General features: G+C 36.1%; 1 protein-coding gene and 1 long non-coding RNA gene across 6 annotated transcripts in view; one reads left to right on the top strand and one right to left on the bottom strand.

The window, feature by feature from the left end:
* Window positions 1-13,944, top strand: part of LOC105215532 (uncharacterized) — a 35,362-nt gene that overhangs the window by 16,241 nt on the left and 5,177 nt on the right. The window lies entirely within an intron of this gene.
* The window catches only part of LOC105215533 (disks large 1 tumor suppressor protein), a 119,448-nt gene that overhangs the window by 104,916 nt on the left and 588 nt on the right, over window positions 1-13,944 (bottom strand). For all 4 annotated transcript variants that reach the window (XM_054232082.1, XM_054232084.1, XM_054232091.1 and 1 more), the window contains exon 2: window positions 2,220-2,567. In XM_054232082.1, the coding sequence (XP_054088057.1) occupies window positions 2,220-2,238 (19 nt within the window). In that variant the 5' untranslated portion in view covers window positions 2,239-2,567. The remainder of the gene's footprint in view (window positions 1-2,219; window positions 2,568-13,944) is intronic.

Here is a 13,944-nt window from a genome sequence, read left to right as displayed (position 1 = left end):
CTCAATATCACAGAAAACATAATAGTTATGATTACTAGAGAGCGTCCTTCGAAGGCTTGCAGAATTTTCGGATCAAAAATTCTTTAATGTTAGAGGTCTTGACTTCAGTAGTTGTTACCTTCATAAAAACTTTCAGTTCTTTCGTTTTTAAACTCTCGTTCAGTTTGTATGGCAGCTATATGCTATAGTGAACCGATCTGAACAATTTTTTCGGAGATTAAATTATTTCTATGAACAATAACTCACACCAAATTTCGTGAAGATATGTAGTAAAATGCGGAAGTGTTACAAACTTCGTGACAAACTTAATATACCCTGTTCAGGGTATAAAAAGAAGAAGAAGAGATTCTAATATTTCCCACTATTATGTACTCCGCAGAGGTAATTTTATCTTAAAAACGACTTGGTGCAGGTCTGAAACTAGATTGAGTGAGCTATTCTCCTTAAGATGCAAACTGCAGTTCATTGGACTACCGTTTTATTGACGTACTTACACTACAACACTACTTAAATTGTGAACTTCACGGGTTCGGGAGAGTCCATTTGTCAATAGTCCAACAGACAATACATGTCCCTGATGTACGATAACATTTCGAACTTTATACATTGCTACCTTACCAATACTATAACGATGCCACAGTCTCCATATACCCAAGACATAACTCCGTGTGACTTCCAAAAATAAAGAGAACTTTAAAGGGTCGTCGTTTTACAAAGCTTTCACAAAAATCCAGTTTGGAGGTGTTTTGACGATTGGAAGAAGCGCTGGCATAAGGGCATAATATCGAATTGAAACTATTTTCATGGCGACAACATTAATATAGATGAATGGAGAAATATTTTTTTTCAAAAAACCAAAATTACCATAATTTTTTGAACACATCTCATATGGCATTAAAAAGAAATTCGTTGGAAGAGTGATCAAACAAACTGAGCTAGTGCCAGAGAAATCAAATCTATAACCGAATTATAAGGCAGTGTAAAATAATAGCAACTATTCCATCGGGAATTGAAAGGAGATATCTTTGTCTTTTTTATAAACCCAAACGATTACCCTTCTCCCGCCCAACCGACGCGAGGGGCGCAATCCGCAAATGAGCGGAATTTGCCGAGTCATGAAAGGCAAGAATTTTTTAAGCGTTATGCTCAGCTACATAAATAAAAATTTCAACAGCTAAGATTTAAAATTTACAAAAACAAAAGGTTAAACATTTTTTAATTTTACTTATTAAGCGAAGTCATAATAGTTTTTTTTATGCTAAAGATCGAATCAGACAGGTCAAATGTGCTGGAATGAGAATTAAAATCATAACATATTTGGCGGAATGGTTCGTTTAACTCAAAATTTGTTCTCGAAGATTTTAAAAGTAATGGTCTAAACTGCCTAGATGAACGAAATGGGACATTGAACTTGATATCAGACAAAAGGAAAGAGCTACAAACTGAACCATTCAGAAGTTTTACTAGAAATCGTATGCCTAGCATTTCCCTACGACTAGTGAGTGTAGGTAGATTTATAAGTTATAAACGACTAGTATACGGAGGAAGATTCAATCTTGAATCCCAATGTAAGTGACCTAAAGCAAAAAGTAAAAATTGTTTTTTAACGAACTCTATGCTGCTGTTGGCTTGAAATTAAATTAAAACTTAAAAGGAGTAGAACATATTGCGGAGACAACATCTTAAAGTTGTATGAGCTAGTGAGGTGACATATTGTGCCAATTCAAATGGATCTACGTTTGTAAATATTTAGTTCGATTCAAAGAATCTTCGCAATACGCATTATTTCTATTATCTCTCATATATTCGCAGAAAAATATAATATTTTAGAGATACCTTAAACTTGAAAGTGTTTCAGGAACTGCTTAAGAAAAAAAATTATATCTGAAGTTTATCAGTGAGAATAAATTTTAATCAAATAAAAATTAATGAACATATTGAAATCCAAGTGTTAAGGAAGATTTTTGGTTGTCTTTGTAGTTCTTAGTCCCTGTTAATAAAATTTTAGTAAAATATAAGCAAATTTAGTCAATCAACAAAGAGTTAGTTATAATGAATGAATGAATGAATCAGGTGTTAGCGCCATGTTATATACTTGGTTAGTGTGGTCAGTCAGAATGTAGTTAACGTAATTCAGTTTTACTAAAAAATTATTGGTTACTATTGTTTTTGTTTACTGAATTTTCTGATTTTTTTTCTTGATGATCACTGGTGCTTACCTTGTTTCTTTACAGGCATTTTTGTGTGATCTTAATTTTGATAAATTTTTATAACTTAATTTGGCTGCCGCAATATATATAGTTTTACGGTTGGATTTATTTGTTGTATTTGCTTGAGTTTTATTTATTTTTTATTAAATTTTTGACTTGTTTGTTTTGGAACTGCAGTTGATTTGTTCGAATAGAAGAATTTGTGTGTTGCGGCAGTTTATGTTTTTTTTCAATAAATTAATAGATTTTTGGTTTTTTAACTGTTGTCTCACGTCTCGACTTTGCTGGATTGGATCCACGAAACACACGCCTACAGCTCAACACAATACGACGACAACAACAACAACAAAATATATGCTATATGAGTTGGGAAAAAGAAAGAAAGGCAATGAAATAAAGGCGGGCAATGCAAAAAAAAAATTAATTAAATTTAAAAAATTATAAAATACAAAAACAAATACGCTTGAGTTATGCAATATTTTGTGTTGTGCGCGAAAAATGCGCAATCTGGCAAAAATTTCCTTGCGCCGAAACGGAACTGAATTGCATTTATATTTAATACTTAGAAATTCCTACTTTCGAACGCGAAAATAAAAATATGAAAAAAAAACAAAAAATTTCTGCACCATTGTTGTTGCAATGACAAAGTGTCCAATTTATAAGATATATGAGAATTTTTCAATTTTTTTTATTTTTTATTTTTGATTTATTTATTTTTTAGTTTCTTAAGCTCTCACTGGTGTCTTTTTTTCAAAATCTCTACTCTGCTAAAAATACTAAGAACTACGGCAGTCGCGACTCGCTAAACGACCATTAATGTCGGACGTATAAGAAATTATGCCTGCAACAATAACAACGTCTGTGTAGTGATCTGTAGCGTGTCCGGGTGTCCGAAGCATTTAGTGGGGAGTGCGAGCGAAGAGCGCACAGTTGGGGGCGACGGCGGTAGACGAAAAACGAAACCGCACTTGCTGGCTGTGGGACGATGATGACGTTGATGTTGACGTTGGCGATTTTTGAGAGATTTTTGCATTTTTGTTATTGTTGTTTTGTGGTTTGGTTTGCCTGGGTTTTACTCGAAGATGTTGACGGCGTCAATGACAACGTTGGTGGCACATAATCTCGTCGTCTCAACGCACAAACAAACAACAAAGTGACGGTTAGAAATTATTTGTTTTTGTTGGAATTTTACAACACTGTTGTTGTTGTGCGAGCGTATGTGATGGACCGACCGACCGCCTTGAATTTCGCGCATACCGCAAAAATCATGTTTTTTTTCGAAAATCGTGTTGAACACACATATAAACACGAGCACATATGTGTGTATAACGGAATTTTTCAATATTTTTCAATGCGCGACACTTCCTTGTGGCTGCCAGCGGCACATGATTCGTCGCGGCATCCACCTTCGTAAAAATTCCGACACCGATTTATTAACACTTTTGTAGATTATTGTTTGTTGTTTTTGTTGGTTTTTCGATTTTTTTTCGCGTTTCGCGTCGTCTGGCGCTCGTGTTTGTGTGTATGTATGTACATCACATGGCTGTTCGTGTTCACAGCGCAATTCATTATCTGTCGCAGACACCTTGAACATAGAAAGCTACCGCGTGGCGAGGGGTGTAGAGCTGTGTTGAAAAAAATAATTTTTTTTTGCTGGTTTTTACCAATTAATATTTTGTGTCTCGTTAAATTTTCACAGCTATTTTGTGTTTTGCACATTTAAGTTTTTTTGTTTTATTGTTGTTTTAGATTTAATTTACTTTTTCTGATTTTGTCTGTCGGTGGCATTTTAACGTATCATTTTGGTTGTAATTCAATTTGGCAAGCAGCAGCAGTGGCATACATGCAGACAGACACACATATTATTCGCAAATAAACGTGTGTCGTCTATGCACGTCAGAGCAACCATTAGCTGTCGTAATCGTCTATCCAACTGTCTAGATCATTTAAAAATATATTTTCACACAAATGTTCACTTATACATATATTATTTGCTTATGCGGATTTATCTAGCTATGTATGTATCTATGAGGCAATTCTATAAGTCAACATTTGGAAATTCTTGTGTTGTTATATTAAATACCATCTTGCTCCTGTCAACTACCATTTGTCATCTTTTGAGTAAATACCTTCATATAGTAAGATTCGACGACCAGTAAAACACATAACCTCAAAATTTTTTGGAAATAATAATTGGTAAATAATAGGAAAGAATGCAACCTAAGTTATCCAGGATTAATTTCTTCATACTCTGTTCCAAGTATATCAAGGATTCAAGTCTTATAATTGAGGCGGAGGAGTTAGGTTAGGTTCGTATGGAGATCTCTGCGAAAAGATCTCACTTGAAGCATTTTTGAGTGCTGTCCTTTGTGATACCAAAATAATCCTAATGGATCCAAAATTCTCTTATGAATCGGCAAAGCGCTTAAAATATGTTACAAAAAATTTTAGGTCGGCTTATTTCAATTCTAACCAATCCAATAGGTTTAGCGAAGGTGAGTCTCGTCTTCCTCTAAACAACTTTGCCAACTTGCATTTGCCGGAATCACTAGTCTCACTGTATTTGAACCTACCGAACAGAGTTCAGTAAGCACACCTATGATAGCGTCGAAATGGACCTTGCTAAGGAAAAGCAGTTCGAAGGACCGTTACGCTCCACTGCGGGGAAAAGGATCTTAGGCTGAGCGATAAGAGGCTGATCCAATTGCGATAACAGTTAATGTTCTGGACTAGAAGAATATCGACTATAATCAGTAAATACTTTCTTCAACCGACCTACAGTTTTGATAAGGAAGATGTTCCTGAAACAAGACAATTTTGAAGTACTTATATTAGGTTAGGTTAGGTTAAGAGACCGATCCGGACCGATTATGTTAAGATCCGGACCGCAGTACATAGAACCCCTTTGCAGTTCTACTTTGGACTATATACTATAGAATAATCTTTTATATTTTTTAGTGACCTCCACCAGTGAATAATGTCTTGAACCGATAGACAGCTTCAATAAGGAAGATGATCTTTCAACAAAACGATTTTGAAATACATATGTATATTAGGTTAGGTTAGGTTAAGAGGCAGTTAAGTGAACCTCTTGGGTTCTACTCTTGACCGGAAGAATTTCACAACCATGCAAGTGCTGCTTCATGACAAATGCTCACTGAATTCGCGACAGTTTCATAGATTCATAGATTCAGTGCCAAAATTCACAGGGGAAAACGGAATATCGGCTTGTTCCCAACCTGGTACAATGAGGATAAAAGTGCTCCTTCTTCCGAGCTTTATGAAGTTTAAAGGATTGATGGGTCTAAAAATGTAGACCAAAATAGTGAAAAAGATTCGCTAAATAACTGACACTATATGAATTTATATGGAGCTTGAAACAATTTGCCGATTCAAAAAAATTACTGAAAAGTCACTGACTTCTTAAACTTATTATTACATTTATTTTCTTTTCTTCAACACAGTCATGCGCTCGTTTATTTGCTTTTCTTACATTCCTATGCACAGCTCTCTACACTAATCCTCAGCTGAGATAAGATACAAATCGCTGCGATATGCAATTAAATGATACGTATCCGCACTGTCGGCAATTTTAGAGACACACAAAGCTAATAAAAGTTCCAAACACTCACACATTCACACATACGCACACACACGAACACAAAAGAAAAACAAAAAGAAAAGAAAGAAAGAAAAATAAACCTACCATATCGATTAAATTTACGCGAATGTTGGTAACGAACGAACAACGAAGCTTTTAGGGATGCTGCAACGAGCGAAATGTGTCAGACCCAGTTAGGCAGGCGAGCAGCCATATCTATATACATATGTAGGTATGTAAGTATGTTGAGTCTGCGAGCGTGCGTATGCTGTTCGCATTGAAATGACCGCAAGCGCGACAAAGGGCAAATGTGTGTGGCAGAAGACGAGAATTTGGAAAAGTTTGAAGTTGTTTGGGTAGGTTAGTAGTGAGGAATTGAGTGTTTTGATTTGTTGGATGATGTAACAACAGCCAGCTTTTTTATGCGTTCATACATTTAACGCATGTCTTCAATTCTCAACGATTTACTGAAAGTTAGGTTAGGTTAGGATACGCAAGATGTCTCCTATTAAAAATTTTTTGGTAGGAAATTCACTAAAGACCAATTTGTAGAATGCGAGTCTACTAAGTAGAGAATCATGATCTGATTATACAACTTGGAAGACGAAGTCTAGTATCTTTAAGGCCCACGAATGACGAAAATATAAGGAAAGCTTCCAAATTACACACAATGCCGGGTCCTTAGAAATGCAAGGCAGTTGAAAGTAAAACATTAGAAGGAACTGTCTTATGGCTGCAGGCGATGGAGTTTTGAGACGAGTTATGAGGTGTCGGGTAGAGTTTGAGGATTGTAAATTTTCAAATATCTCCCTAATGTATTCTAAAATATAGATATATACACCAAGGAGTATTTTTAACAAGATCTCCGAGAAAGTATAGCAATTTCGAAACGACATTTAACGAAAGTCCCTAACTTAATAGTTTCAATGTCATAAATTATGTTTCTCAAGCATAGATTCTCAGATCGAATATAGAAGCTTTAAAAAAAATATTGCGCAGAAGTAACACTCTACTATGTATGCCATCGACCTCAGCTGATACCGACCATAAGGCTTAGATAAAATTTTTGGAATGGTTTTCGATAAACGATTCGATTATTTTTTCTTCTCCTACTTGGTAGTTCTAGACCCTGGTAAAAGTTTTTTAAAGTCCATAAATTCCACAACATCTCTCATCGTTTGAAAGAGGGGATAATGAATGTCACTGCAACGACAACAGTGCGGGTCCACTCGTTCGCCTTTTATTACATTTCGCCAGCAGAACTTCCACTTGTTTCAATTGTAAATGACTCATAAACGGGACTAAAGTTTGTGATTTACTTGCGTTATTAAAACTTTTAAACTCATTGAAAGCATTGCCATAAATTAAAATTAACGTTACAAACTTTAGCTATAAACAATAAACAGTTAAACGGCGATGAGGTTAATTTACTATAATACATATTTACACAAAAAAATCCAAACATAACCTCAAAATGTGCTGAGTTAATAACATTTTCTCTAGAATAGCGTTATAGTTTATAAATACCGTTATAGTAATTAACAAAACCAGACGGTACACGGTCGATCGGACCGAGTCGGTCGTTAACCCTAACGACGAGCCTTTTACAACAACATATACCATTTGTCTTCGTAATTTAACTACACCACTTGCAACAACAACAACAACAGTCACACGAGGACACGAAGAACAAAAATGTCAAATGAAAAGCCAATAGAAATAATGAAAATGACAAACTATTAGTAAAAGTCAACGGAGAGCGGTAGTGTGGAGTGTGGATAAAGGCGACAATAGAAGCACAGCGTGCCCTGCAGTAGTGTCAGAAATGTGGATGGAAGTAATAGCCACAACAACGCCAATATGCAGACAAATTACGAACGAACTAAAGCAACTATAGCAAAAACAAAGGCAATCAAAGGACCACATAAAGCTTTCTACGATGAGCTACATTAAATTATTGAACTGTCACAAGGCGGCCCTAGACGCTGAGTGAGTCGAGTGCGTAACTCATACGCCGTGGTTTGTGTGTTCGAAAGTTGCACAAAATTATAAAGAGAAGTTTATCTAAAAATTTTTGTTCTTACATTGGAAATGTTAGTCTTAAGTGGAGCGAAAGCATCTCAGAAGCGTTCGAAAGCTATTCAGTCAGCGATTTAAAGTCATCTAGTCACTTTGGATAACAAAGTTTGCTCTCGATGAAGAAGTTTTTGTCTTAAGTTGAGCTTTATTCACGTAAAAGCTTCACGGAAGAGTTCAAAAACTATTCAGGCAGCGATTTAAAGTCGTCAACTAACATTTAATATAATACATCTAACTTTAAACTATAGTAGCAGCTCGGCCAAATCTCTGTCAAGGCATAAGCCCCCAAGTCTTAATATATCACACACATTTCTTACCCACTTCTCCTATCAATCCCACACAATCCGTTGTGCTTTGGGTCACAATCGTGCACTTAATATTATAAAATGGATAGTGTTCCTGTCAATGTACGTAAGTGTGTGTGTGTCTGTATGGGCGCGTACTAAACACCAATGTATTTGTTGATTACTTTTTTGTGCGCCAAAGCAAACACACATACACGCACACACTCCCTGTGACGATGGGGTTCATTGGCTTGTCGCTGTTGGCATTTCATTATTCTAACACTACCGACCGACGGCGTTTGCACTAAGCCCACACTGTCGCAACGAAACCAAGCCATTTCCATTCGTCACTTCCTTTCTCCTTCCAACATGCCAACAACAACAAGCGACAGTCCAACAAATTTGCTTCTTATTAAGGAACTGCCGCCAGTGTGGTAATAAAATCGTTCACCAAGTGGCGGCAATATGGCTGAGCATGGCCAACAGTGTGGCAACCAAGCGTGTGGTGGGGCCAACAGCCATCAGCACGAGGCGCACATAATATTTTCTTTTTCGCCTCAGAGCTCCATGCTGCTTTCGCATTTTGCATTCTCCTGCGCATTTTGGAACGGAAAGGGTGATGGTTCGAAAAAATATTGCTTGCCGGCTTATGCCTTTTGTGCAAACTTGCCACTCATTATTTGAATTATTAAACGCATTGTTTGTTGTGTTTTTTTGTTTTTGTTTTTATTGTACCTTTTACTGTGCTTTCTTTAAATGTATGAACGCGGTGTGTGGTTCTCGGTTGCTTTTTGTGTCTCCGCTCTCACAATGGGGTTACTAAATATTTGCTTTCTGTGCGACAATAACGGACAACGTTGTCGTGAAAGCTGTCGCCTATCTCAATTGTTTAAAACACACAATTTTTTTAGTATGCATAATAAAAACAGAACAGAGTTCTTGTATTACAAACAATAAGAGTGAGCTTTAGGCGAATGTCTGCTGATTTTCAAAACTCAACCGGAACGTTTTTTTTGTGTGTGTGTGAGCATTCATAAATAAAGTTAATTAATATAAAAAGAGTTAATCTAAAAAGCAACTGATATCAAAAAATTACCTCGAAGAAATTGAAAATTATTTTTCGCATATCTTAAGCTTCTTTAACCACACTCCGAAGCAAATTTTTCATTCAAAAAACCAACGTTCTGTAGAACAGTAAAAACATAAGGTTTGATAATCTTTAAATCACAAATGATCTTTCTTTTAGAAAATACTAGATGTTCCTAAAAATCATCAGATCCTATCTATACACATTCATAAGCAAGAAACAACATTATTTGGCGTAGGCACCACTTACGCGATTATAGCGCGATATAGATTATAGCTGCGCGCGCCATTCATACCTCCTCCTTGCTATTTAGCGCCATTTGGAAATCTCAAATGCAGCCAGGTCCCTTTCCTCCAGGTCTTTCCGACCTTCCTCTTCCTCTGCTTCCACCAGCGGGTACTGCATCGAACAATTCCAAAACTGAAGCCCTTTCGTCCATTCGAACAACATAACCTAGCCAGTGTAACCGCTGTCTTTTTATTCGCTGGACTATGCCTATGTCGTCGTATGACTCGTACATCATCATTCCATCGTCTGCGGTATTCGCAGTTGTCAATGTTCAAAGAGCCATAAATCTTTCGCAAAACCTTTCTCTCGAAAACTCCTAGTGTCATCTCATCGGATGTCGACATCGTCCGTGCTGGACGAAAATAATGATTGACTTGAAGAGTTTGGTTTTAGTTCGTCGAGAGAGGACATTACTTTTCACTTGCTTACTCAGTCCAAAGCGTTACCTGTAGAAGCGGGACTTAATCTACGGGATGAATCTACAACTCGAGTATAAGGTGCTGCAACAATATTGAGAATGGTAAAATCAGTTCTCAGACACAGCTTTCCTCTGTATGACGGTATAACTCCTAAGTATTGATCGAGTTTCGAAGCGAAAAGTCGGACAGCACTGAAACTGTGCTGTGAATACTGGAACCAATTTTTTAAAAGACATTGAGATACAAATTAAGTAATAGAATACAATAGCTTTCCAAGAAACATGCAAAATAACTGTTTGACGAAATATCTGGTGACAAATACTACGGATATCTTGATTGATCAGACAAATCATATGGATCTGGATTTGAGTCTTAATGGAAACGAAATTTCTACTTTTATAAAGTATTCTAAGCTAAATACCCAATTAATAAAAAAACATAAGTCCTACGCGATGGTCCAGATAACTAGGCCTATCTTCGATTAATATAAAATTTTTGTTTAAATAATATCGTCCAGGTTCCTTGATTAAATCAATATGTACTGAAGATCTTGATGTGTTTGAGAAAAATATTTGTTAATGATTCATGAAAAAGAAAGATGAAAAAGAAGAAGAAGAAGAAATAAAGAAGAAAGGAGAAGAAAGAAGTCCGTTTCTTCAAACTTTATGCCAAGAAAGTCAGATTTTCCCAACGACAAGGTTCATGGAATGATGGAATGAACTTGAAGACTCGGAAAAGGGTTATAGCACAACTGAAGACACCTGAACAGACTGGTTGATTCTTAAAAATCCAATAAAGGGCGAATTTCTACCGAACTATCCGTCAATATGTTTATGAAGAGTCTTTCAATTTTCACTTGAACTACGACAATAACTAATAAAAAACCACCTTATTATAGACCAGATCCCCGCTTAAATGCCCTTGCAGCACAACTTTTAAATCAACATAAATTTGCCATCAAAATACTCAACTGACCTTGGCAGCAGCCCTACCATAAACACAAATACACACACACATACACATAGAGCACATTGCAATGCAAGAGTACGCCGCCGTCTTCAGTTCCCTCACCTGTGCAACGCACTTGGCATTCAAATGCGACACAAACTCATTAAAAAGGTAATAAACAAGACGAGGCGGCCACAATTTGAAAAGCCAACACAAATGGGCGGTCTAGAGCTCTATTTAGTTTGGGCTGTGCCGAAAAATTCAAATACAAATAATTGAAGACACTAAAATGTGGCCAACAAGTCGCAAGTGGAAGCAGAAGCACACACGCACACATACCCCCATAGGGTGCTGGTGTCTTTGTGTGTAGACAAGTCGGTCGGAGACGAAGGAGACTGGATATGGGTTGGTTACAATTGTTTGTTGTTTTTTATTTTTGTTGTATTTTTTATACAATTCCTCCGACGAAGACTATCAACAATTTCATTGCGCTGCTGTCTGCTTTTGTCATATGCGTATACAGTTTATGTTTTTGATATCTTTATGTTGACTGTTGGCATTGTGTGTGTGTGTGAGTGTGGTTGTAATTGTTGTTAAGCGTGACAGTAACAGGCGAGCAAATACATTAGTAAAACACCAATAAGAGTGTAAATAATGCAAAAAGCAAACTGGCAAATACGATAGAGCTTTGAAAATGGTGGAAAATTAATGAAATTCATGCCACCCTGCACCCTTCGGAGACAGCTGTTCGCCAAACCTTTTGAGTATGCAGTGTTGTTGTTGTTGTACGTTGCGAGTACATATGTATATGTATGTATGTATGTATATCAGCATCAGTGTCAGCGTCAGCTTCAACGTAAGAGGTGTGAGCTTGACTACAACGAGCACGAGGATTCAAGCACTGCATATACTTATATGCATGTATTGGGTATTTGTGGAGGTTCTTGTGACTACCCTGTAGGAAAAAAATTTTGATTAAGTAAATTGGTATAATTCTCGAAAAGTTTGGAAAAATGGATCCCGATATGATCTTACACTATCTCAAAATCTGATTGTTGCATATGGAATACAATTAAGTTGAGAAATGAGGTCAAATTTAGAGTCTGGAAGCAAGTATAACTCAATTTTAAAAATTTGATTCGATATCACATTATTATAAGAGTGATGGTCGTAATTAATTCATTGCATAAATTTTTTTTATTTGGAAAAATCTATCTGCCTAAAAGTTTTATTGTTGCTTTTGTCTGAAAAACAATTTGTGGCTCAACATTTCCTACAGGGTTTTGGTACAAACAACACATGTAAGTGGTTACCCAGTGCCACTGCCAGTGCCGCAGCCAAAGTGCAGTGGCGAGGACGCAGTTGAAGAGGCAGTCGGTGCTTTACACACAGTAGTCGTATACATATACACAAAAAACACTAACAAATATGCATATGGTTGCAAATGTGTACGTATGTTGGCAGGTGGGTCTGTGTGTATTCAAGAGTTTTCGGTTGCGTTTACTCTTATTTATAGAATCGTGTTGTATAGACGGCAGAGGCTGCCCACAAATACACACACACACACACATACATATGTACATATGTATTTGTATTTTCACTTAAAATAAAAAAGGTTTTTATTTTTATTTGAGCCTAAATCTTTATGCGCTCGTTGTTGTTGTTATAGTGTGCGCCATGGCATTTCTTGTACAAATATTCTAAGCACTTTTTGCGGTTTTAGCTGCAATTTTAATACCATTCATGGGGTTTTCATGTAAAAAATTTTAATTGCTTATATGTACATATGTTTTCACTCATAAATATTGTACATTAATTATAATTAAAAATGTTTAATTGCTCCGACGGTTTGGGTCACAGAAATGTACCGAACAAAGTATGGAAATTTATGTAAATGTTGGTTAATTGAAATCTTTAGAATAAACAACTAAGAAAACTTAGAGAAAATTTGTACACAGTACACTTCTATTTATATATAATAGTTTGATAAATCCTTAACACATAAACCATACACACAGTTTTATGAAAAAATACCCCTCTATCTCTAAATGTTATGATACAAAGCGAATGCTACATTGACCTCAATCAGTAAATATATATTTTTAAGAGAATATTAAATATAAAATAACATAACCATGGTCAGGTTAGCTTAATTTTTTTCATAATCTGTCATAATATGTAGTTCTTACTTTTATTTTATCACAATCATTAGTGAAAATTCAAGAAAAGCACAAAAAATTGTGAGTTGTGTTATAATAAGACCGTTTAAAATAAAATACTGTAATACAAATTTTCAAAAATATCACTTTTGCAACCTGTCCAACATTTTATAAACTTTCCAACAAACAACTTGATTGGTATATGATATTATATACACAACTGTATATTTACATAATTTTTCAAAATCATTTTAAGATTTTTCTGAACCAAAGTATGCACATTTCTTAACATAGATATGTATATGAAAACGTTTGTATGTATCGTCCCAATTGTCCCATATTTTTGGCGACAAAATCTGCTGCTCGTATGCATTTATCATTTATTTCATTTGTTTTTAATTTTCACTGCATTTTCACTATCACTTAAACGAACTGTCACTCAGCTGAAAGCAACATTTTCATGTTGTCAGCATTTTTGCGCAATCGATTTGCTTTTTACGCTTTCTGCTACACTTAACAATTTTCCATTTCCCTTGTTTTTTGTGTTTTTTTTTTCTTATTTGATGGCATTGTCGACGTTGTCATTGTACCCCTAAAAAAGTACACTGTATTGTTATTGCTAACGCAATCAACGTCAACGTACACGTCGGCGTCAACGTCACCGTCGCTGTTGTCGCTATTGTGTCAACCTAACGCCGCCACACTGTCTTATAATCAGCGATTGTGCATCCTTTTAGCGCGTATCACATCCTCTCAGGCGCAAACACGAGTCTGCACATGCATATCCAGCAGTTACCGCGCAACCCCCGCGCAAAAAAAGTTTTGAAAACACTTTTTCATGCTTTGCTGCCACTGCTTGCTGCTTGCAA

The sequence above is a fragment of the Zeugodacus cucurbitae genome, chromosome 5 (genome assembly GCF_028554725.1).
Source record: "Zeugodacus cucurbitae isolate PBARC_wt_2022May chromosome 5, idZeuCucr1.2, whole genome shotgun sequence".
Lineage (NCBI taxonomy): Eukaryota > Metazoa > Arthropoda > Insecta > Diptera > Tephritidae > Zeugodacus > Zeugodacus cucurbitae.
Note: the sequence above shows the minus strand (reverse complement) of the source record. Positions and strands in the feature narration are given on the sequence as shown.